The following is a 26,639-nucleotide window of genomic DNA, read 5'->3' on the forward strand; positions in this document are numbered from 1 at the left end:
GCAGACGCTGAAGAGGCCCAGAGATATCAGCGGGACGTGAGAGAAGGGGGAGTGTGCTTTTAATTGGTAATCCTTTGGGAACCGTGCGTGGGTCGAATGAAACCCTGCACCCCTTCTGCACGTGTCATTCCTCGGGGCGCCTGTGCCGGGACACGCGAGTTCCCCTCTACGCCTGGAATTGCCTCCTTGTTCGCCAGCGTTTATGGGCGAGCTTTACGGTCGAGTTTTTTTTTATTCCCTTTAGGTCGTCTGACGGTGTGTCACATTTCGAGCGAACTTGAAGAGTAAGAGCGTCGCAGAACTTTAAGAACTCTTTCAAAAAATTGAAAAAAGTGCACTATTTCAGCTACATGTAATTTCTTGCACATCATTTCCAGATGTTTAAATCTGATGTTTGAGATGATCGGAGGGTGAAATTTTAATGATGGAGGTTTTAAGGTCAATAATTAGATCACCCTTTAATGTTTTTCAGATACCTATATAAAAATTGAAAGAAATACATAAGTTCAGCCTCACGTAATTCTCTTAAACATCACGTTTAGATCTCATGTTTGAGATAGTTAGTTGGCGAAATATCAATAATAGAGGTTCAAAGGTGGGTAATTAGCTAACTCTTCAATGCTTTGCAGAGAACCTGTGCCGATTTTATTGAAACTCATTTCGAAAGAAGGAGATGAGTTGAGAATCGTGAGCTAGATGAGTTCTATGTTAGAGATGATGACAAAAATCGAGCCTTAACTCACTCTTATACCTCCTTTCCCATTCTTTATGATTAAAATAGTAATTCGTGCAAGTAAGCTATTCCACCCTGTTGATATAGTTTTAATGTAACCTTAATTCAGAAACTTCACAGTGTCATATTATGAAGTTGCAAGACAAGGTCAATCTGGCAAAAGATTCTGTCCTCGAGTGTAAGATGGTTGATATTTGATATTCAGATCATAATATACGCTGTAGACGTTCACAGGATTCTTAGTATAATGTGGTTCATACTATTTTAATAGCATTGCCTTCCCAGATATGAATCTTCAACTGCGGCCTTAAAATTGATCTCAAAAAAATTATGTTTGGTGGTTTCAGGCCGGTGGATTTTTTTTGGCATCAATGATAGAATATTTACCCAGCAAACCCTATCATAAAATTTTAGACTATAAGATTCATCTGAAGGTACTGCTGTTATACAAGATTCTATTACTTGATAGCTACTTCTGAACCTTTTAAATGACTTATCGGCTAGTTTGAGTGACAATCCGTTTTCAATTTTCGTTTTATACCAACAAGCAGTGCATATGCCCTCAAATGGTTCATTGTCTCCTTCTTTGCACATCCTTGCATTTGGTGTGCGTATTTGCCCTCGTATTCACCTAAAAGTCATTAAATCTTTTGCCTTTCATTGGATCATATGTCATGGCTGGATCATCAAGCTTAGTCTAATACAAGCATCAAACATGGACTAATACATATTGCTGAGTGAAATATACGATAACAGAAAAAGAAGAATCTCTTTCTTAAAAAATGATAAATTTTAAAAACCCTAAAAGATTCGGATGATTCTCATAATGCAACTTAATCGCTTGCATACGATGTATTGGCCCAGTTGAGCACGGAAGAAAAGTTAATAAGTTTTTATCAATGTTGGCCTTTTTCAACTATTAAATATGGACTTGGTCCCATAGTATAAAGCTGTGTAAAAGTTATAGAAAATATTTTAGTAACAAGTAGGTTTGATCTGATACAGAAATTTATTCCACACTACGCCTTTAGGCAGAATCATTGGACGATAAAAATAATTATCTATTTCTAAGCCCTTGCTTCTTAGAACGAACAATATTGGAAAACAGAGTGTCGTGAGGAAAGGCATTTGAGCAGTGGTTTGGGATTTCATTTGACACCACGGGGAGGACGTATTTCCGCAGTTTAATGAGAAATTAGTTTTCTCAAATATCCATTTGGAATCCGCGTTTTATGGCCTTGAGGGGAAATTGCGTTCATTATTGCACCCGTTATTTCAAGCGTACTTGTGCAAATATCAATGAAATGCAAAATACAATCTGAACTACCCTCCATTAATTTTTACTGCTAATTATTTTCTTGCGTTATACAGGTGATATTTATATGAACTATTTTAGTAAAGTACTTTCTATTGTAAAAACGTATTGTGTTGTTATCAAATACCTCAAGTTGAAGGCTATCATCCAAAAGAATGATTTCATTCTCTCGCCCTCTACGACCAAATGCGGTCATATATTTGTAAAATATTTTTGATTTTTTTGCCAATTACCTCCTTATACGATCCCAATAGGGGTGTTCTGACAAACAACGCGGCAAAAACCTGGAAGATGAAGAGATCCAGGAACTCTAGTTAATAAATTGGAAGGTCCCACCAATATTACATCTCCTTCAACGATGGGATCTTCGATAAATAGTTGTGAACACCAAAGGTTGCTTTTATATTTTTCTTGTATATTTCACTTATACTTATACCTTATTACTATTATTATGACAAGTAATTTCAAAAGTAGAATTATGAGTAATAGTGAAATATCTAAGAAAAATTGTAATGGAATACAACAAAGTTAATAATGAGTGTATGAATTTTGCTTTTACACTTTCAAAGCAATGGCACATGCCTTGGCTTCATCGACCTTCCTGGGAACGATTTTCGAATCATTTACTGAGAACACATCCACTTTCAATTGTCTCTCGCATCAGAAAGCTGCCTCGTTCAATTTCGACCCGCTCGAAATCCCACTGCGGCGTTGAGGGCTCGGGTTTGGATGCTGAGGTTAGCCTCCACACCGCGAGGCCGGGTTGCAATTCTTGACGCGCGCGCCCTCCGACTAGATTAGGTCCCTGTCGTCGAGGTGGACGGGGTAAGCGGGGAATGTGTGGCTGGGTGTGGTACTCTGGGTTCTTTTTACACAACCCCGTGTGTTCGAATGGTGTAAGTGAGAATTACTCCGCCTCTACACACATAGCCAGCCAGCCCTTACCCTTCCCTTTCCCTCCACTCCCTGCCCTGCAATTGAGATGATGTCCATTGTCCAGCACTCCCTAGCGACTGTCCTTTGTGTATGTACGACTGTGGCACCAGGCTCTACGACCTCTCGCTTCTTCTCGGGCAATTTGCACCACATCCAATCACACCTGCTCCGCAAGGGTCAAACCCCCTCCCCCACCAACAGGGCGCCATACCAATCACACGTCCACATCAGCTTGCCCCCCTTGGAAGGGAGGAGAGGGCACTTGGATTCTGGTGTCAAGCGTACACGTACACGGCCCTATCAGATAATGAGAGTCCGCATTGGGAGTTAAACACGCTCAGTTAGCCATTTAGTGTTCCCGAAAATCAGAATCGAAGAGAAATGAAGGAAATCACGACCAAATTCGGTGATAAATTTGTGAAATATTTGAAATTTTTTGTTGCACGTTACCTCCATGTACAGTCACAAACGGTGTGTTACAACAGATATAATATCAAAAAATAAGATGCGATCGGAATAATATATGCCAAAGAGTAATTAGTCGCTGCAACTGTAAGAGCGTGATGTGACAAAATATATTGCAGTGAAGACTAAATTATGTTAAAAAAAAGTATTTAAGTACGCAAATAAAATCGAAATTGAACTCGTAAGATTTAACCTTCATGGATACCATTTTAAATTGGGGAAGTTTTATCTATAAAATAGGCGGAATTCGTGGACCTTGACACATGCTCGCCGTGTGCTTGATTACTGCAGTAAATAACCCGACAGAAATTGACAGTAAAATAGAATGAAAATTAAAAAATCACAGTATTTTAATTGAAATTTTTAAATAATTTATTATCATGCCTCAAGATGTGGCCTATCATGCTGCTCAACGATTGTCAATGATAAGCGGATGAAGACCATTGTTGATGCAAGAATAGATGGTAAGAACGGAAAATTAAGTCCTGGAACAATATATACCTATGTAATGTGAAACAGAAGGAATATGTAAGTGTGTAAATATTAGCTGATGGGCAAACTGAGTGGAGAGCTCCATCAAACCAATCGTAAGATTTTTTACCAGTGATGATGATGATGATGACGATCCGATAGTAGGTATTTTAAAATTAAACTTTGCTTATTCATTTTCTCTTTCACCATTAGTCATATAATAACTAATTAGCTTGATGTCTAGGTGTGATTAAAACGTCGAGCTTGTTTCCTTAGTTTCACAGCCTTTCTCTGGAAAACACCGTTAGATATATTATTCACCCTTCTCTTCCACTCGATACCACTTTATCCAGGCCTCCGCTGATATCCGAAGCGTGTTCTGCTTCTACTCTTCGGGATTAGGTGAAGGTGAAGGTTTTTTCCTCTTCCTTGTCTGAGAAAAAGTAAAATTTAGCCTACTCGAGGAGACGGCTCCGCTGTTTGGAGGATGCTTGACCCGAATACCACCACGGCCTCTTCGTAGAAGAGCGCTGTCTCCGCTCTTCCTCGTCTTGTGCCGGAAGACACGGGCGAAAGGAGACCCGGCGGCGCGTCAAAAGTCACGTGATAAAGTACTTGTCGCATAGCACGCGGGACAAAATTCGCATATGAATAAAAGTATCAGGCCGGCTGCGAAGCGTGGAGCTGTCAGAAGTGCTGAGATGGCTGTGAGATACCGAGACGTAGAGAAAAATGTTGAAATTTCAACCGTGGAGCAAGAGGACTGGGAGGTACCATTTGACTGTGAGATTCCGTGAAATATGCATGCAGAGATTTATTAATAAGTTAATTTTTTAAACTTTTTACGTCATAGAAAGAGTTGGGGAGGAAAGAAATATTCGTCCCTCGGTAAAAAATGAGAAATTGGAATGCTATAATCACTATTTTTTTAAACATGGCGAGATAATCTGAACGTTTACCTTATTATTTAATATTCCATTAAACGCTAAAATTTCGGAAACAAAATTCAAATGTACAAAACATCATCTCAGTAAAAATGTTTTTGGTGCATGTAGAGTGACTTTGAAAATTTTGTTGAAATCAACCAAAATTGGGCAGGATTGAACACGGATTTCAAAATTTCTGCTTTACGTTGGCTTATTTTATGAATTGGAAGAATAACCTTTTGACTATACGTTGAGAATCATACAAAAAAGAAAGGGAAGTTGAACTAGGCATATTTTTTAGAGCGAAGGGGATTTTAGACGCAGCAGTCGAGGGATCAGCGAAATGAGAAATTAGAGGAGGGAGAAGAAGGTTGAAGATGACAGGCGAGGTGAGGATAAAAAGAAGGTACAAGGAAACCAAAGTGGAGGCACAAGAATGAATGAATCGAAGTTTATTAATGCACTGGATTCCCTCTTAAGAGCAAATACAAACACACACGACACTTTCTGCTCAAACAACAAAAATAAAAGTGCTCCTGGCACAATTCCATTAGCCACAAAAAGCAAAAAATACACCGGAGGGAAAATTACCTCAAGTAAACAATTGGAACATATGGTAACGAGCGAGAGGGAGAGATGAATCAGAAAAAAAAATCCGGATAACTTATAATAGCACAATTTAAAAATAAATTTAACTCACCGACGTTAGTTCTGGCCGAGGTGATTTTTAACTGAAATTCAAAGCTGTGACATGGTGGTAGGGCTCTATAAAAGCTAAAGAAGAGACTTTGTGTCTAACAGATGAATGATTGAACGGAAGTTATTCAAATGTGTTACATGTTAAATAAATTGTGGGAGTCACAGAGCCTCTTCATTGCTATTATGCTAAGTTAATTATTAAAAATATTTTCTTTGAAAATTAATAGAGAAGAGATATCTTGCATAGATGATGGCAGGGAATTCTAGCGGTTACTGCTAAATTGGAGATAATAATTGATGTAAGTGTTTGTCCGAAGTACAGGACGTAGGAGTTGGGAAGATTCATTTCTTGTGGTCCTAGAAATCAGAATCATCGGGACAAGAGGAGATTCAGATAACTTTGGTGTTTGTGTCCTACCAGTGGAGGGAAAACCAGCTGATGATAGGAAAATACTTTTGCTAAGGAAACCATAGGAATTCAGATGAAACAGTAGTAGAAGTAGAACTCGAAATGTTTAGAGAAAGGCATTCAATGGTATTTTCATCGAGAAAGGAAATCTGTTCAATATTTTTTTTACGAGAAAATTTTTGGGGAGTTAATTAAATGTTATTAGACCTCCCATATCAACATTTTGGTCAATAAACATTCTCTTAATTAACTGAGTCAATTTAAATCTGAAAATTTCAAATCCGTGTTCAATCCTTCCCAATTTTACCTGATTTCAACCAAATTTTAAAAGTTTCTCCGCAGAGACTGAAAAATGTTTACTGAGCCGATGTTTTGTCCACATGAATTTTGCATCTGAAAATTTAGTGTTTAATGGAAAATCAACTGATAATATAAAGAATGATTTAATACCATTATGCTAATAGAATTAACTGTTATATTCTGCTTCCCCATAATTTGAAATTTTTTCATCAGGTTACGAAGCGTAGGAATTGTATGGCTAGCAGAAATTTCCGAAATATACGTCACAAACTGGTTAAAAGTGCTACTGGTGGGATTTTTGGTGCTTCTACTTAATTGTTTTTGAAAATACGTGGTCGATAATTGAAAATGGAGCAATTTCCGATATGCATAATGCGTCGGGGATTGAATCGTAAACGAGGTTATGGTAATTATTTAATTTTCATCATTCAATTTTCGCTCCCGGTTTTCTGAGGTGAAACACGCATCAGGCCTTGGGGGTAATTGAAATGTGATTGTGTGCTAAATAATGGATCGATTCGCTTATCTCACCGCGAGTCTAGGGACGCGTCGCAGATCACAGGGTGGTGGAGGAGGGGGGAGGTGGTTGGAGAATATGTATTGCTGCTAAGGAGGGCTCAGGGCGATAGGGACACACCCATTTCTCGACACCAGGCGGCTTCTTGCTTCCTTGTGATGAACTGGTCGTTTATAAATTTTTATTCCAAATCGACTCGTAAAATTGAAATGAGTTCACTCCCTTGAAATAGTGGAAAAAAACATTGAATTGATTAACTGAATCGAATGAGGACCCTATTGAGGGTTGGATGTTATTCATTGAATCTCGCCTTGGCGGCTAGGTTTCCCATTTTCATGAATGGGAATTGGAATCATTCGGCTGTAAGTTGGATTGCCCCAAGGGATTAAGCCAGCGTTTTCCTTTTTTAAGGCCTTTTTCAGAAGGCGCATATTGTCCCCATCCATCCAATTTCTTTACGGTTGTCTTCCTCGTGTAGAGAAAATTCATGTGATATTTCAATACTGGTGATTAAATTGAAATAATTCGTGAGAGTTTGCTTTAAATGTTGTATGTGCAAAGTGGTGAACTAGATTTCTTCTGATAAATTTGTGGGCTGATGAGAAATCTCTTTTTAATGGCACGATAAATTTATTGATCAGGGTATTGAAATAACTATTATATTCATTCGAATTTTTCAAAGCTGTGGCTCTGGCGCGTTTGATTATTTCGCCTAATTTTTCACAGAATCAGATATAAAATTTACTTTTTGTTACTCAATTGTAAGATTAGTTTTTAAAATTTAAAAAATTATTATTATATTGAATCAGTCGTTGCAGAGAGTTTCATTCGTAAGGGAAAAGATTGGTATAAATCCTGAGGAGGCCATTAATGCTGTCATGAATGAAACCAACGATGCTTATCCAAAATTTTGAATCACAATGTCTTCATCAACGGCGTATTGTAAGAACTTTTCTCTAATGAAGAATTTGCTTATCATCTCAAATAGGGTCGTATTTGGTCGCAGAGCTTGTGGTCGTAAAAATCTTTCACACTTCCCAAATGGGAAAATATATTCCAAACCCACCCTAAGTCACTTCTGCTGGATTTTACGCGGAAACTTTTCACCTGAGCACTCTTCTATAAAGAGCTATCGTTAAATGAAAAAAAAGTAAGCGAAAGATCACTAGAAAATCCAGTGCATAAAAGAACGAGATACATTCGAAGGTTGTTTGCATCTGCTCCTGATAGCCTTGATATCGAGGGAACCTTAGGGGGTCCGGAGGAGTTTATTCCCAAGGGATTACCCTGAAGGGGAAACTTCGAGGGCCTTCGTGCGTTGGCCACGAAAGTCGTCAGGCACAAGAGCATCTCAACTCATCCGCGAAACATTCGGGAGTATGGGTGATTGGGAGAGCCGAACGCCATGTAGGAGGAGGTCAAGTTCTGAGTTTTGCGCCCTCTCCTCATCCTCTCTCTCTAGGTGGGGAAAACTTACCTTTCGCAGGGCTAGAATGTTTTTGAATGATCCGAAGAGGAAATGGACCTGGGGATGATGCGTGCTGGGGTGAAAGTCGTTGGGTTCATCTCTATCCACATCGTACTGTCCAGTCTAATCGAGATGTCAATCAATCCCCATTCAATTTCATTCAATTTAAAAAGATAGTACATTGTCAATGAATATACGTACTATCTAGCCTAATCGCGATATCAATCAATCCCCATTAAATATCATGCACTTTTTTTCTAATAAAAATAAATATATTTTCAACGGAATAATATAAGATAAATTTAAGAGAACGAATTGCCGTAATTCTTTTGGCTTTTCCTGAAGTGTTACTTAAAACTTATAGTTTTATGTTGAACTTTTGAGAGAAATTGTTGCATACCTTTTAAGAAATTTACCTACATATCAGTATCGTAATTTTACCTTAAGATGACACTGGAGTTGAAAAATATGAGATAGAGGAGAATGCTGAAAATGGACTTTTTAACATGCCCGAAAAATGTGACGTCTAACGTCATGGTAGCTTAAAAAATGAAAATGATCAGTACATACTTCAGGAAAAAAGACCCGGTGAGCAGAAGAGACTCTTCATTTGAACGGGTAATAGGAAAAATTCCGAACAGGAATAAAATATATTATGTGTTCATCCCTAGTGCTTAGGATTCAGGAAAGTTTATTTCTAATTAAAGATAAATAAATTTTATACTTTTTCCTGCTCCATCTCAGTACTTATATATTTTTTGTACATATTATTCACTTTTTTACGCTCTCTCTCTTAGCTTTCATTAAGCATACCAACTCACAGTTGGTATGGGTATTTGGCGGTAGATCACTCCCAGACTAAGCAATAGTCTTAAATTTTACATAAATAATCAGTTAGTCATAAATTCAGGGTGAAGTTCCTTTCCCCGGGTCCATTTCGCGTATTTGTGGGTAATAGAGTTCCTTAGATTTGGCTGAGGTGGATGTCCTGATTCTTCCTTATTTTCCTTACGCATTCTATTTTAAGGAAACCGCGGCGGTGACAGTGAAATACAAGTGAACGAAAACGGTAACTCTGAAGAATCGTTAAACGCTAACAGATGGCAATAATGTATTTTCTAAATAGTTTCCGTTTATTAAATATCATCTTCCATTGAAAAATATTAGTGATTAGTAATATTCTTCTTATTTCTCTATTTAATGACATCATTTGAAGAAGAGCTACTTTGAGGATATGTATTGTCTTCGGGAAATAAGGTTGACTTTTTACCAATTGGAAAGCTATCACTAGTTTCACATGGCCTCAGTTCTTCTCAATCTAGGCAGAGAACACCATCCGTGGGAATGGATTATGTAAGAGAAATTTATAAGTCCACCTCTTCTTTGGTTAGAATTCACATGTCAGTGTCAATAGGAGAGACACTCGAAGGTGTAAACATTTTTGACTGGTCTCAGAGACATCACTTGATTAAGAGGAAATTCAAAAGTTAAGTGAAGCTATGCAAAGCTCAGAGTCGTTAAATCGACCCATGCCTTGAAATATTAGGAGGAAGTAACTCATTTCCTATCTCCTCTCACATTTATTGCACAAAACGTTAGCTATATAAACTATGAATACACGTTTAAGGCAAAGAATGTCGGTCCCATCAAATATCTGTCACATAAATATGATAATAAAATTTTTGTTAGTATAATTCTAATGCGATCCACTTTTTCCAATATTTTGCTGTATAATGATTTTTATTGCGAGGAATAACATTGAAAAGTAATAAATGCTATAGGTCACATCATCATGTGTATAAAATTTCGGTCGATACTCATGATTTTACCTTATTTCCCCGTGAAATTCGGATCAATTTTTCCGTCATCGACGCGAGTGGCGACTTTTGTAAACCCATTTAAAATTGCAGTGGTTAACAATACATTTAGATAACGACTTGAGGATTCTCTTTTGCAGTACTCGTGCTTCTCCCCATACTTTCGACGGTTCCTCTGAGGGAAATAGAGACCCCCATAACATCATACGACCCTGAAAAGGCTAGGAACGTCTCTAAAAACCTCTTGGAATGCCAAAGTAAATGGGGTATTGGTAGCTGGTTCGGTGTTTTTTGTTACTCTGTGAGTATCAGCTGTGTGATTGTTAGGATCGATTGACGTGTGATAGAAAACGCGAAGGCCAAGTTGGAATTTCTAGGTCAAATGGCACTCACCTTCTCCCCACACAGATGCAGCGTAGAACCTGCTATCCGACTGTCCATCCATCAGAGCTACTCGGAGTTGAGAAATTACTTAATTGCCATAACGTGTCCGACAAAACATATTTCTCGACGCGACCAGGAAGAGCGCATTTAGTTTCAACTCAGTTTACAACTTTGGGAACAAAAACAAACGAACGGGATTCCTAGAAATCGTTTAAGGCTTGACGGGGTAGAAATGGTATACACCCATGATTAAATATTAACAACAAATAGAAATTCCCAAACTATAATATATCTCCACCATCAACTATGGTTCAACACTCTATGTAAAATTTAAGGTAAAAACTTAAGCTGGCTAAACACTTTATAAGGTACCAATATAGGGTATCGTTAATGTGTAAATTTCGATGGATGCAACAAGAAATGTCACACAATACCCTCGAATGCTATGCTCGCCAATGTAAGAGAATCCAAAATTTATATTTCCAAATTCCAATCAATGAACTTCAAATAGGCTATAGTCAAGGAGCTCATCCATAATTATTATATTCTACTTATGCTGAAAAATGATGGAGGCATTTCGAAAAAAGTAAATATTTTTATATTTTCATTTTCCATCCCATTAACTTAACTGCTACAAGTATGTCACTTCCATTGCATACCAGTTACATAAATATGCTAATAAATTTTGCCGGTAAAATTATATAAAATCAACAAAAATTAATTTAGTTGTCATTGCCTGTGAAACAATGACATAAACAATAATACTTTATATGAATATTCATCTATTTTCACTTTAAATGCGAGTGTAGTGGCCTACTCCATTTTTCGTTCTCTTTTCGCCGACGGGTTTTGAGTTCTCAAAAAGCCACACCTACCACACCGACGTCGCTGCCAAGAAGTCTAGGGGAAAAAGTTCGAAAACACATCATTGGTACTGTGCTTTACAAATGTTCACCAAGACGTACCACCAGAAGAAGAGAAAAGAAACCTCGGACTCTGACGTCCCAGATAAAAAAAATAATATGAATGAGGAAAAAAAGGCCCGAGAGGTAAGGAGAAGAAGGAGAGGAAAAAAAAGAAGGAAAATTGGGGAAAATGCTGCCCGCAGTTATCTGCTTCGCGGAGTAGGGAAGGAAGCCTCGACAGTGCCCTTGCTCGCACACGTGACAGGACGGCAGCCCTCTCGTCCCCCACCCCTCCATCGGCTGTTTACTCATGCCTCCCCCCTCTCCCTCCTCCCCTTCCCCATTTCAAAGCAAGCCTCGTCCCACTGGTGCGGTGCTCACAGCTCCCTTCCTCCCCCGTGGGGAGATCAGACACGTCAACCAACACGTCTCAGGCGCCCAGGCAGTTCGCCTCTTTTTCCTCCACGGTTCGCAGCAATCGTAACGGAGTTGGGTTTTTAAAGGGTGAGATGATACAGCCGTAATAACTAGTCTAACCATTTTCTTTGAACAATGTAATGAAAAAGCTTATCCTTCATCATTATTGCATTTCATAGCACAGATGTTGTAGAGATGATTTATATTCTGGATTAGTAATTTAATTAAAATTTAATAATAATATGATAATAATGAACCATCCTCGAGACAATAAATAATATTTTCCGCAGAAAAAGACCCAAATTAAAAAAAAATTCGGTCGTAAAAGAGAGAAGTTAGGCAATTTTGCTTGACAGTGATATTCCGTGAATGTAAAGTTTTGTTTGGATGCTATCTTTTTTCTCAATATATCCACAACGTCAAATATAATTGAATTAAAAGACTGTATTTTTTGTTACCACATAATACATTTCCCAAAAATATTTATTAATTTCCAAGAATAGTTTTACATTATTTCAAGGCATCTTTGTGAAAATATTTTTACAGGGAGATAAGGTATGAGGTTGCCCGGGAAAGGTATAAGAAAATTTAGGAAGCTAGGCTCATTATTAGGTCACTCTTAAAGAAAAAATCTCAGGAAGGTATGGCTTGGATCTCACAACGACGGTAACGACACTTTATTCAGCAGATATTATATCAGATAAGTTAAAAAAAACTCAAAAATTCATCCATCTGAGGAACTCCACCGTGATGCGAGCAAATAATAAATTTAAAGAGGATCCTCAGGTCTTTCTCTAAATGTGTGGTCACGCACCGCGCATTAAAATGGGTTTACAAAAGTCGCCACTCGCTTCACTGACAGTCAAATCGATCCTAGTTTCATTGGGAAATAAGGTAAACTCTCGGGCATAGACCGAAATTTATGCACATGATGATGTGAGCAGTAACATTTATTACTTTTTAATGTTATTCTTCGTAATAAAAAACATTATACAGCAAAATATTGGAAAAAGTGGATCGCATCGAACTCATCACCGTGCCGCGGACATTTTTGAAAACCGATTAAAATGCAACCGAATTGTCGATAAAAATCAGCCTTTCATGGAATAGAATTAGACCTCCTATGTGTAATCCCCTTGCTCATGTCAATCGATCCTAAAAATCACGAGCAACTGATGCTCACGGAGTAAAAAAAACACTAAACCAGCCAACACAACCTCCTTTACCTTGACATTCCAAGAGGTTTTTAGTGACGATCGTAGCCTTTCAGGGTCGTATGAGGCACTGGGGTCTCTCTTTCCCTCAGGGGAACCGCCGAGTATATGGGGAAAAGGGAATTCCGTTTATCCCTCGGAATAGTTCTATCCTCCGTGAAATGGGAAGCCCTGCGTGTCTCATCCCCCATGAGTCTGGTCCCCGATGTCTCTATGCCGGACGTTGCACCCGCCCTTTCACGTGGTCCGTACGTCCTATTCAATCTCCCAAGAGTCTCATTACTGCTCCCACCTGACCAGAGATTGAAAGCTAATGAAATGGCTGCCCATCCAAAGCGTCCTCTGATGGCCTTTCCTCCTTCTTCGATTCTTATATTTTTTTTCGGTCACACGTGTATCCTTCCGCCTTCTGCGTCACTCCAGCGGTCGTTTCATAGTTCCATTCCTTTCAAATCTCATTTCCAGTTTCTCATCGGGCTGAAATATGCTTCTGAAATTACTTCGCCTTGCGGCAAAAGTTTAAAGGGAATTTAATCGGTCGAAGTCGTGTTGAGTGCTATAAAATAAGGTCTCGAACGCAATGGTTTATGGAATCCCATCGAAAAAGATTAATAATGTATGTTTCTCCTACCAATAGAGGCACCTAATTGTTCCAAATCAGGATAGAAAATGTTCGTTTAGTGATGTTGTTATGTTTACACTGTCTCTAAGGAATTTTTAAAGTACATAGTATGAGAGCATATTTATTGTCCGTATTAAAATTATGGAAATTTATCTTAGTGAATTGGTCTGAACGATGTTATCACGGTTTTGAATTTTGAGTTTCTCTCCCTATGATGTCTGTCTCATGTAAGAGCACAGAAATTGCGTTGCGATTCTTTATATAACATTCCTAAGTATCTTATAGTATTCCTAAGTAGTGAGCGGCCATGAAAAGCTTCAGTCTCTCAATCATAAACCTGTGTCTAACTGGGTAATTTTCAAGTCATGAGGCCATGAACATGAAATATGAGCGCAAAAGCAACACAATGATGTATACCCAATGGTAATTTTTTTATAAATACTTTTTACTTTGCTCTTGTGGTACGATCATAAAACTGAATGGTGCAATAATAAATTGGTTCTCATAAAATTCCCCTTATACTACACTAGCCGTGAAACATCAAAAGTAAAAATTATCTGAAAATCTGAGTTCAAACGCATCTCGTGAGGAAAAGATGTTCCTCATTTGGTCAAACTTTGGTGTAGTATATTATTTCTCCCTAAGCTTTGCAATTTCAAATAATCTGATAGATTTAACTAGTCTTAATTAATTATGATTCTCTTAGTGCAATTCCTCGATACTGCTTGGTGCAAATTCAATTTCAAATAAGTTAGATGCGTTCAACCTTTCATATTTAAATTACTAAAATGCTTGTATACTCATGAGGATTTTTCGCGTGTCATGGTTATTTTGCCTCCATCGAATTTCTCTATTTCTTCGTGAACGAATATCCCTCCAGTGATTCATACTAATCTTCCTTGAGAGTCATAGATTATATGTACCCAAGCATTCTATATCTGAATTACTTCCTTTTTTTCGAAAACACGGGCAGAGCTACGGGAAAATTGCCAGGGAGATAAGTGTGTGGTGTTTACAAAATACTACAGAAGGTAAAATATTTGGACGTTCTGACGTTGACAGAAACGTTTACTTAGCCAAGGGGGATAAAGTGGATTACTTTCTGATGTGGCTGGATAAGGCAGCAGACAAGAAGAGACAAGGCTCTTTTTATGTTTTTTTTTGTGATTTTAGTAGGTATTTATCTTTATTATTTGTGGACTTATTTACATTTTCTTCCATATATTTTTTTTTAAATTTATTGCCTTTTATCGGATGATAAGATCATTTTCATTACTATTCAGTCATCATTCATTGTCATGGTTAATGTCATTTTCATTTTTATAGTGTTAGTGTTAGTTTTTAGATTTTACAAAGCCTGGCGCTTTCTTACAATAAATCATTTAACATTCAATTCCACATGCAAAAAAGTAGTGCCTGAGTATCAGCTGGAATGTTAGCTATGAGTGAGTCATCGCAGAAATGTATAGTTGGATTCAGGGGTAAATATGGAATGTTCTTGGGATGTTGTTGAAAACGAGTGGACGAGTGTTTTTTAATGCATGTTTTAACAGCGGATATCGCATCGTGCGTTCACTCGGTAAGCAAATTTTTATCTCTGAATGCGGCTATGGGGATAAAGTGTCTCTGCATTATTAGCCCGTAAAGGATTCACTTTTAATCTGTCTCTGCTGCACAATTTAATTAATGGAAGGATGCATGTTCCTCTAATTTCATATAATCGAAGGCCTCTGTAGTTAAATGATTTTTTTATTGTTTAGAATTACTTTATTCCAGTGTCAATAGTCTTGTTTTAAACTGTAGGATAGTTCATTTTTTGCTAAATTGGCTTTATCAATCCTGAAAATTCTCCAAAAAATTCGGTTTTGATCTAGAAATATTCCTTTAACAAGATTCATTTGATATAACTGAATCGCAATAAGTAATTGTGGGAATATTGCGATAAAAATGTTTCAGGAGATAATTAGCGGTCTAGGCAATATAGCTCTGTGGAGTCGGCTGCAAGTGTACACAAGATAGAAAAAGTCCCAATGGGCAAAACATTTGTCTCAATCGAGGAAAATGATGCTTATTTATTGGAACATTTTCTCTGAAAAAATTTGAAAACTTAAAGCCTTGGTGCTCTAATGTTATACGAGAAAAAAACGGTGTTATTCTACACTGGTGATTTTGTATCCTTGCAGTATCCTTTGGGCTGACGTAGCGTTTGAAATCAATGGTTTGAGAGGTTACTTTGAGGACTCGTGACGTGATAGATTAAAAAGTAAACTTTTTTGTATTCATCCAGTTTATATTAAAAGATTCCACCTGTTTGAACCTTTTCAGGTCATTATCAACTGGTGAACAATACCATAAGATGGAATGCAACAAAATTTACTTTTTAACTTATCCTGACATAGTGTTACTGAAACTCCACATGTAGAGTATGATGGCATTCTTATCCAACCTGCTATATTTCGTAAGTGTAGACACATCGCTACCTTGGTTTGACAAGGTTCTAACTGACCATCAGCTGGTTTTGAGAAAAACCTTGTCAAAGTTTTAAACTGCTCTATTTCTATTATTGATAGGAATTTATTTTTGATTTTTGGCACATACACTAGTGATCCACTAGATACACTAGTAATTATTACTTTAAGAAAATATGTTATTTATTTTATTTTTTTACATGTTTATATTAGTAATAAAATAAGTAAAATGCCGTTAGAACCTTGTCACACCAAATATTAGTTTTTTCTCCTTGCAGTTGGAACTTTGTCACTGTTCTAAATCTGTTATTATTTTACATAGAGGAGTAAAAACCGGTGCAACACATAGAGAAACATAAACTTAGTTATCTTGAGTGAAAACACCAAATTTTGCAAAAATGTCAGTTAAAACCTTGTCAAAACAAGGTTGCGACATGGTATCAAACTAATGCAACTTGTTACCATCTTTTGCAGTTGGACCCCTTAAAACTTTGAAATTATATACAGACAGAAAATTTTTGTGTACATTCAATTCGACTTTGCATAACCTAGTGAATTCGTAAACTGAAAATTTGGAAGGTTTGGAAGCTTTAACGATTTTCTGTGCGTAGAATAAGGATTGGCCGAAGCTGTCCTCATACGACAGCTTTTTCTCGATATTTGGAAAGGATAGGCGGGCGCGATTTTAAATTGTTCGACGCAAACGGAAATTGAACGGAAATTTAAAGAAAAAAATATCGACAAGGAAAATAGGAAGGGAATTAAATTTAGAAACTGTGGCTCGGCGACTGGTAATCACGTGGAAAACTGAACGTCAAAACGAGATGGATGAGAAATGGAATTTCTCGCATCGCCGTTAATCGATGGCACACCATTAGAGATTTGATTGAGGATAGGATATAACTTTAGTTCCTGGTCTGTTGGAGAATTACTCAACGCTGTTCGGGGGAAACGGAAAGATGATTGTGACATTTACTATATGATTAGATCCAAATTCTATATTTTAGACAAATTGTTAGTACTCACTGTCTACAATGAACGGAAAATGTCTTCTATTTTCTTTGTTTCTCGTGACCATCTAATAAAGGTATAAGCTGTGTACCTAAGAAAAAAAGAATTATTAATGGTGTAACAATGCTATTGGTGTAGTGACACTGTAGCATGCATTCAATATGAAAATGCCACTGATTTCACCAATAGTATATATATATACCACCTTTATAGTTTGTAACTATAACAAAGTTTTAGAAATCGCAGTGAAAAACGGGTTGTCGATCTCACCCAGGAAACTCCTATTGTTGACTATTTCCTGAAGACGTGACGTTGAGTACCTATCCGTGTGCTCATGTACGGTGTTTTATCTAGTTCATTCTGGATTTATTTTCGGTATAATTTCACGTCGTCATTTTTTATATACATTTAAATTCCGGATTTCCAATCAACTTTTTCATGGAGTTCGTACGACTGTTAAAACTACTGAATGCAAGACGTCTGTGCCTGCATTTTTTCACATATTTTCTTTTCATTTCTATGAAAAGACATCCTCAAAACTAATTCAACATGCATAGTATCGAGAGTATAATATCTAAAACAAGAATTATTTGTTTACATGTCAGAGCATTTGAGCTACATATTCACGTTTGAGATTTATGCAGTCGCGCTCAATTTTTGCGCAGAATTTTCTTTTCAAGCCTTTTGTTACCTTCGGATTCAAGCACAAAAAACTTTTGTAAAATTAATTCTCTTTGTGATCGAACTCCCATTTCAATGCTCGTCGCTCTGGATTAGTATTTTCAAGCTGATGGGGGATGAACAAAGCGCTTGGTACGGGTCAGCTGTCGTGTGTATATGAGCCTAACTTGATCCAATGCACGGACAACAAAGCCATGAGAACGCTGGTTCACGATTTTTTCACGGTCTTTGACAAAAGAACTAGCTGTGATTGCACTTATAGATCTCGTCATTTGTCAGTCAACACCATCGTATACGTCGGGGTTGTGTATCCGGATAGCGTAAAGTAGCTCTCGATTAACAAAGGAACGAACATCAAACATGGAATTAAAAGCAAAGTAAAACTGATTCATGTTTTTTCTATTTTCCATCCCAATCTATCGCATATCCCGGCAGGGAGCGGTGTTAGGCCTTGTCAATATGGATTTAGGAAAATGTTATGCCAGAAACAATGTAGAATTACAAAAAAATTATAAACGATACATTTTTGCTATATTTTGGACTGCATTTTCTACCAGTAATTATCATCAACTTTAATTTAATTCAATGTTGGCAATAGAATTTTCTCCATCACTATCAGCAACATATAATTTCAATGATATTTTATTGTAACTATGGAGATGAAATAACTTTGGACTGCAGTATTTTAACTTAAATGAGCAAGTATAGAGCCATATGCGGCATTATTTTGAGAGAAACTATTTTCCATATTCCCATAAAATTTATTTCTTGTTGAGAACTATAGTTCAATGACTATTTGAGGTAATAATCGACTTATTCGAAATTTCATTTAGCTTCGTTTGGATACTCATTGCAATTTTCTTTGAGAAGGTGTAGTAGAAGGAAACGACTCATAAAATTATCTGAGCATAGAATAAGGCGTAAAAAACTTTGTATTATCGTCTGAAAACTCACCTCATTCTTCGCATTCCCATATTATCATGAAACCTCCATTTTGCTGTTCACAAATATCTTGTCATCTTACTCTGTCAGGTATCTTTTAAAATATCAAAGCCGGCGCCGAACAACATTAATTCTTCAATATAGCATCAATCATGGGCAAATAATATTCTCTTTCCACCTAGGGAATGCATTTTCTGTATAGACGAAAATTTATTGATCTCGTTTTCCCGAAGAATATGTATATATACTACCGAAAAATGTGTATTTTATTTTTTATGTGTGAATTTTTGCCGGCGTTTAAATTGATATGTCCGGATGAAAAACTTAATTGACCAATCTTGCAATATGTCATTATTAACCAGCCGCAATCGACAGTGCAATTCATTTTTGGCGCGTACGGGTGGAATTAATTGTATTTGGACGTGAAATTGAAATCACAACGAAGCATGCGATGATCACTGATGCATTCCGGTGTAGTGATCAGTATCCTGAGTAATTGAGGAGACCTCGGGGCAGCTGATCAGAAATTTATTGGTGTGATGTCAAGCATTTCAAAGCAATGTTATTAATCAATTTTCATTGCGGAAGGTAGTCATAGAGTCCCACCCTAGTCCTATTCATTCGAAATGTCTGCCGTGCTGCAAAGCTCTTGACCACGATGTTACTCAGTAGACAGAGTTGTTTCATATTTTTTATGCCCCAAAAAATTGGAGTTAGCCATCTTGCATCTAATTTTGTACATTTTTAAATGATACATTTTTTTATTAATAATATTCGTATGCTACCGATCATAATTCAGGAAAAAGATATCAATCATCATTTCGTTTTGCTGTGGCATATATGCCCGTGACAGTGTAAATCTAAACGTGGCTACATAGCATTTTTATACGTTTCAAGGCGGAATTATACTATCCCTCATTTTACAAGACATATTTGAATACATTCTATGCCATTTGAGAGTGGATGTTTTTTGACCTTAATGGACTCTATGGGCTCAAACATTGTAACTTTTACGGCTTAGTATATTTAATAGTGTATATTAATGTGTTTCCCAGATTCAATTCTAGCGTTGCGTCATCTATATATTTTTTTCATTCCTTTAGGGTGTATTCAAGGTTTATGTTAATTGTGTCTAAGGAGTTCTCTTGTCTGTTAATTGCATAAGTTCCCAAGGAATACTTAGCGTTTTTATATTGTATTGCGCGTTTTTTGACACCCGTATTAGCAATTTCGTACTTCACATGGAATTTTCCTAGTTTTGTGATCTCTTAAAAAAAACATTCCTATGGTGGTTACGAGGTTTTTTTTTCTGCTTCTGACCGATAGGTATCGCATTAAAATTTGGATTTAACTTTCTGGAATCCGGAAAAAATTCTTTTAATACTAGGTGGCCTAGGGAAACTGTTTGGCCTGAAATTGTGGAAATTTCCCTGTCGCGAGGAAGAGCTCTGGCTATCCAAAACAATTTTTTTTAATTAAAGCACTGGATGATTTAATCACGTAAAAATATACGTATTGGTTAATTATTTTTCTCCATTGTTATTCGTCAAGATAGACAGGCCGCGTTTATTATCTTGCCTGACATCAAGTAACTTTTCTTTAAAAATGATCATATCCTGAAAGAGTGCAAATAAAGGAGTACTTATAAATGTGCAGTGGTCGATAGCTGGGAAAAAGCGTTTTGAATGCTGGAAATTCATCGGTTTTAATCCCCCTTCACACTGAAATGTGTTTCAAATGAACTAACCGTGCCTCGAAATTAGTTCTCTAACTCCCTTTCTGAGAGGGCAGACTTCGGACCTCTCATAATGAATCCCATCACACCTTACCAAATAAACCCTCGACGAGCCAGAATGATCCCAGGAAATCAATCTCCCTAAGTCACATAAATTGAGAAAAAATTAGCCTGAACTGTGAGTCATAGCACAGATCTCTGGAGTTCCTAAGAGACTCAAGAATATTTTTTCCTCCTTGGCATTTGAAATTCGTATTAATTTCAGAGTATTGTGAAACATATTTGAATTGATAGTTTTATGATAAAATCCATCAGTTATCCGTTAAAAAATAATATTTTAGTCTGTGGGACAGTCTTAAATATTTTTGTGTCTCGTCTCCGATTTTTAGATGCGTTAGTTTGCTACTATGCTTTCAAATGTTGTGTAGCCAAAGACTGCTGAATGGTTCTGAAAGCCTACGGTTTTTGATCGATTTCCGGTTTAGGGAAAGTTTTAGGGATCCAGAAAGGGGCTAGGAGGGGCTATACTTCCCCCCTGAGGTATACAATGTACACTAGATAAAATGGTAATTTTGCTAAGGGTGAATTGGGCCACCCCCAGGCCTTTCGGCTAGCTCCCCCCTAGTCCCTTTCCTAGATTCGCTACTGTTCCTATGGTGATTAATTTGAATTTCACCGCCACTCATAAGCAAGAGTTGAAATTTATCTCCGTCGAACAATATATCACCTCATCCACACCAATGAGACCCCAAGAGGGGTTCTTTCAGGGTTACAACGCACCGGGGCCGAGAACCAAGTCAGAGACATATACGCCCACGCTTCCGGGGAGGATTTGGATGGGAAGGAAAAAGGAAAGAGGCGCCGCCGCGATAGGAGCCCGATGACGCCTCTGGGATAGGGATAGGGAAGGAAGGTAGGGACGGGGAAAACCCTCGCCACTATAGAAGCGGAAAGGGCCCACTAAATAGCAAAACCCGGCATCAGCCATTAATGTGCCAACGATTTTGGAGGATTTTCCTATAAATAAGAAAAATCCATCGATAAAATCTTTGGATATCACCTTAACCAATCGAATCCGCCCTGTTCTCTCTATAATCTTCTTTCATTCTTTTATCTCTCTATAGGACGCCTCAGCAGCCGCGTCCGCTGCGGCCGCCGCCGCCGCCTCGGCCGTGGCTGGCCTGCCGCCCCACTTGCAGCACTCGAGGCTCGCAACGGCGGGGTCGCAAGTTCGCGCCGCGCACAAACGCCTCCACCACCAGCACCACCACCACAGCGGGCACGGGAAAACTGCCGCCGACGGTGAGCAACCAAGCCTTACTCTATTAACTTCTTTAACTAATGAAAAGAGTCGAAGTTTTTCCATTTATGCATTCTTCATATTCCCTCTACTTGCTATCCCGCAAGGCGCCGCAATTGGCGTGAGGCGAGGGGTGTTACGACACCATCAGTTAATAAAAAGTAACGCTTTGTAAAATAATATAAAAAAGTGCGCATTTGAAATATTTGATTGCTGAATTTTTCCTACCATTTATTATATTCCTTCAATGATCTAGTGAAAATTGAATTCCTCGACTTATGCGTTCGGAAAAATATTTCTCATTTTTTATATTTCTCATTCTCCTTTATATAGAAAAATATTTCTCATTCTCCTTTCAGTCGGATCTTGCAACATAATAAGGTTCCAAGATGATACTTCCTGTGTCTTTCGGGAAGATATATGTTTTAAATACCTCTAGCAAATCTAAGCCTCGCACGTGGTCTCCGAGCTTCGTTTGTGCCATATCTGAGTAGCCTACCAAGTTTGTTCGTAGCAGCTTAAGTCAAAATTTTCTGCTTTCATCTGTATGAATTAAGTTCAAAGATGAAGTCTATCGGCATCGGACCTCATATACTCGCCTCTTACTCAAGGTTCGGCCTAACGAGCATAGGAGGTGGCCTAAAAGCCTCCTAGTAATCGGCTACGATTGTATTATGGGCTCGTTTCATTTTTTAACTTACCATTGTTACATGGTTTGAAAATTTTACCGTATTATTCAATTTTTCGATTCGTAGTCTATTTTCAGAGAATTTAAGGACCTTAACTTTTTCGTGCATAATATGACGAAACGAGCTCTTGCCGAGAAGTTTACCGTTTCTCGCCTACTATTTGCCATCACGCACGGGCTTCCTGTGGTTTTTTGCTGTTCATACCTAAGAAAGGTTGTCGCTGAACAAGTGAAATAGTCAGGAATAGAATGAGCTCATCAGTTTATAAAAAGTGCTATTCAACTTTCGCGTTTGCCAATTTTAGACATAAGTGATAATGGATGAATGAGAAAGATTATTTTTTTTAGCTTGGAAAAAGTGTTTTTTTTCTTGGCTTATGCCTCCCCTCCATGTGTCGAATTATAAATGAATTCGAGTGGTTCTTTTGTCTGGGTGAAAACCCCCTTTATGAATTCATGAAACTAGTATTTGTACCAGACATTTCCCTGACGGAAGAGATCGCTGATTTCATGATTTAATTGATAATTTTATTTCTGATGATGGTAGTGATTTTATGCCAGGTGAAAATGGATATCGGTTACTTTGACGGCTAGATTGATATGAGCTTTTAAATCGTAGTGGTGGGAAAGAAGTTTTGGAAGAAATCCGATCCTTTTTTAATACTGTGCGGAGGACAGCTGAAAAGCATTTGGCCCTCAGAGGTCCAGTCTATTAGCCAGTGTCGTATGATGGTGGATTTCGGGGAGGCCCAAGGGTAAAGGTTCTTGCCGTGATGAGATGGTGACTCCCCATGATTATGATAGCTTTGGAAGGCGTTTGAAGGAAGAATCTCGTACCGTCATTGGGATAGCGCGAGCTTCCACGAACGGAACGTGAGAATTAATATTACCAGTGAGCTAGTAAAAGAGAAGACCACGATATCGGCAGAGAGAGTGCATTTTGCCCAGATTTTGTGGCGGGAACTTCGTGTTCTGCACTCCGGCACACTGCGACGGATGGGACTTTAAGCTGTGGACGGATGGGATTAAGTTTTGGTCCCGTAGGTGTCTTTCCCTATAGAGGGGGCCTATGCTAACGCAGAGTTTCCCTTCTCCTTTCCAACACTATCCATATGGCGCGGATAATATTATGCACAGTTGGACACTAAATCCGTTTTTAAGGCTTATACAATCTAGTTTTATTCGATTTTATATCTATTACCCGGGAAAATGACGTCTTTAAAAACTGACCCGACATTTTGGTCGATGCGCTCTTGCGTCGAGCGATGTGAGCACCCTGCGGTGGTTTCTCTCGTTCGTGTAGAAACGACGTGAGTGCATTACGACTTGAGTTTCAAAAAGACAAAGTTTCCTTTTCCCGACCTTTCATATGCTTACAAATTACTTGATAATGCATACCCCGTTGCGATGTCAGATACGTCTCCTTTAAAGTTCATGGTGCTTATGTGTGATAATGTGCCGACATACTCTAAAATTTCGTGATATAAACATAAGTTAAAGATATATCCAAGATAGGTATAGATGGCTAAAATCTGTTTGTTTGCCTTGCAAGGAGATGGCATCGGCATAAGTTCCGGCGATCACGGAGACGTAGTTGGTAAAGTAATTAGGTCTCATGGCGACGGTAAATCTCTGTCTTTCATCTGAATAGTGAGCGATCCAGAGTCGCACGATGTGCTTTATCGACTTTTCTCGATTCATCGATATCATCAACTTACATTAAAAAACTCACGCCCACTATATATCCTGATTCCCATAAAGACTAATATTTCGTCTTATAACTCTTAAAAAGAAATTCCTTGGCAATGCATGTTTACATGTATATTTTAAATAGCCTTTCATGTTTACTGTTTTTCTTTACGAATGTATTAATTTTATTTTTTATTATAAATATGTCCGGGAATACTGCTAAAAAAACTAAGTTTTGTAGGTATAGTATTTGCATGGAGTGAATTTTTGTATTCTGTGATAGTAGCCCTATAAATCTTCTCCGGACGCGAACACTCCCCATTCTCTTCACTTGCAGTACTCAGCTTCCTCTCAGGAGTTTTGTTTCCTGAATATTAAAAAAATGTATTCCTAACCGTAAAGGTAATATACGTACTAACCCCATCTCCCTGCTTTTACTTCCCCCTCGGTCATATATACTTCCAAATTGCACCCAGGGCAGCACATGTAGTTATTCCACAGTGTCATGTTATGCGTCGTAAAATTTTGAAATAAAAGTTATGTGGGAAGTACTAATGTCTTCGGTTTTAAAAATATGTTAGGAAAGGGGTGTGAGTACGTATATAAGTTTCGAGCCATATCCAATTTTAATCAGGTAGGTATAACTGATGCATATACAATTGTAAATATTTGTATATTTGCCTCTGAGGCAATCTTATGGAGAAATAGGAAAGCCATACGCCAAAATAAATAAATAGTTAAAGGTTTTGAAAAGTTTAAAATATTAACGCATACATCGAAGGTAATTATTAATTTTTGGTTAGGTTGTATGTATATTTGTCAAAAACCTCTCTCTGGTCACATCTAACTACAAATAATGGGAGTGGTGGTGAATTTCATTGAACCGTTGCATTTGGCCAATGGTTATCTCCGCTCGAAGTTAATTTGTAAATTCATCGCTCGTCTTTTTAATTGAATTTAATCGACATCATTTAAACGGAAAATAAATTTGATGTAATTGCCGGGAATAAACCTCGTAAAGTAAACATGACAAACCTTGATTAATTCTATGATAATCAATCGCGCTCAATTATACACAACGAAAAATCTTCGTCGGTCTCAATAAAAACGATATTTAAGTGACGTTGCCTCACTCTTGGTTGTTAAAAATCCTCTACGCGCTTGCATAATAACCAATAAAGAATTTATTAATTGCATTTGAAAGCATTTTGTCTCCTTATTCCACCGAAATAGGGTAATAATTCCATGCTTCCAATTTATCTTGTTGATTTTGCTTTTCGGTCATATAAAAAAATTCGTATTTATTCACTTAAAAGGCTCGCCTCTTACTTAACTTCAATACGTCTGTCTGATTTTTTATTTTGAGATAGAAATTATACGTACTGAATTTTATGCTCCTACCTTTCCAGCAGTTACATATCGAGCACCGACGCGTTGCGACGGAGCCAATGACTTCCCATGTATCCTTTGACACACACAGCAGCACATTTTAGTCTGTCTGGTTGCGTTATGTAACGTTGAGGCGTTAACGTAATCGTCACTCTCCGATCGTATTTTCATCCAAGTTACGATAGCAAATTTGGGATAAATTTTGCCCCAAATATTTGTGTTTTACCAACCAATCCGTTAAAATGGAGAGACTTGAGAAAATTCAATGACGTCATCGTGGTGAAAATCAATTATTAATTTTCGTATAAATTTTTGAGCCTGTGTTACCTAAAATAAGATCACTCTCTTCATATTTACTTTAGGAACAGTTTTCTATATATACAGCGATATTTAAATTTTGTAATAGGGGATTGTTAAAAAGGGCTCGTTATGATTTTCTAATGACTTAATAATAATAATAATAATAATAAAATGCCTTTATTCGGGCGAGGTTGAGACTGAAAAGTCCCCTCTTCCACCTAACCCCTTGTAAAGGTAAACAATTATGATGGCCATGATGTAAAGATAAACAATTATGTAGCTTTTATGATTTTCCAATGCCTGACTATTTCTTGGCCTGGTTGATTGTAATCAATATTTGATCTAAAGCTGATTGAATGCAATTATTCTGATGCTTATCGATCTTTATAGTAGACTTGTAATAGCTGAAAGTGCGAACTACTCAACTTCAACTGCTATTAAGAATATTCTTTGTTTTCGTAAATCATTTTCAAAATTATTTCCTTTTCCCCTAACTAATTTGTTCATCTACATCAGCACCTAATTTTTTACATAATTTCGTTTCCATTTCTTTATTTGTTGGTTCTCTTTTAAGTTAACTTCTGGTGCTAGGCAAACATTGCTTCGTGTGCAGTTGTTGCGATGCTCTGCTCTATTGAATGACCTTGGCGTACGAATGAAACAATTCTGCTGAAATTGTTTTTTTTTGCTTACGCGCGTACGAAGGATGACTTTTTATAACTGCAAAATACTGCAAAAATGGCATATTGCATAAACTACAAAATTTCATGGCATGTTTTTTATTTGCAATGGAAGTCTTTAAAAATATAATCATGGAGCGAAGAAGTTCTATTCTTCT

The 26,639-nt window shown here is 37.5% G+C and overlaps 1 protein-coding gene across 1 annotated transcript in view; it reads left to right on the forward strand.

The window, feature by feature from the left end:
- LOC124159343 overlaps positions 1–26,639 on the forward strand; it is a 379,201-nt gene that overhangs the window by 288,593 nt on the left and 63,969 nt on the right. The window contains exon 2 of the mRNA XM_046535099.1: positions 21,560–21,737. Coding sequence (XP_046391055.1) covers positions 21,560–21,737 — 178 coding nt within the window. The remainder of the gene's footprint in view (positions 1–21,559; positions 21,738–26,639) is intronic.

The sequence above is a fragment of the Ischnura elegans genome, chromosome 5 (assembly GCF_921293095.1).
Source record: "Ischnura elegans chromosome 5, ioIscEleg1.1, whole genome shotgun sequence".
Lineage (NCBI taxonomy): Eukaryota > Metazoa > Arthropoda > Insecta > Odonata > Coenagrionidae > Ischnura > Ischnura elegans.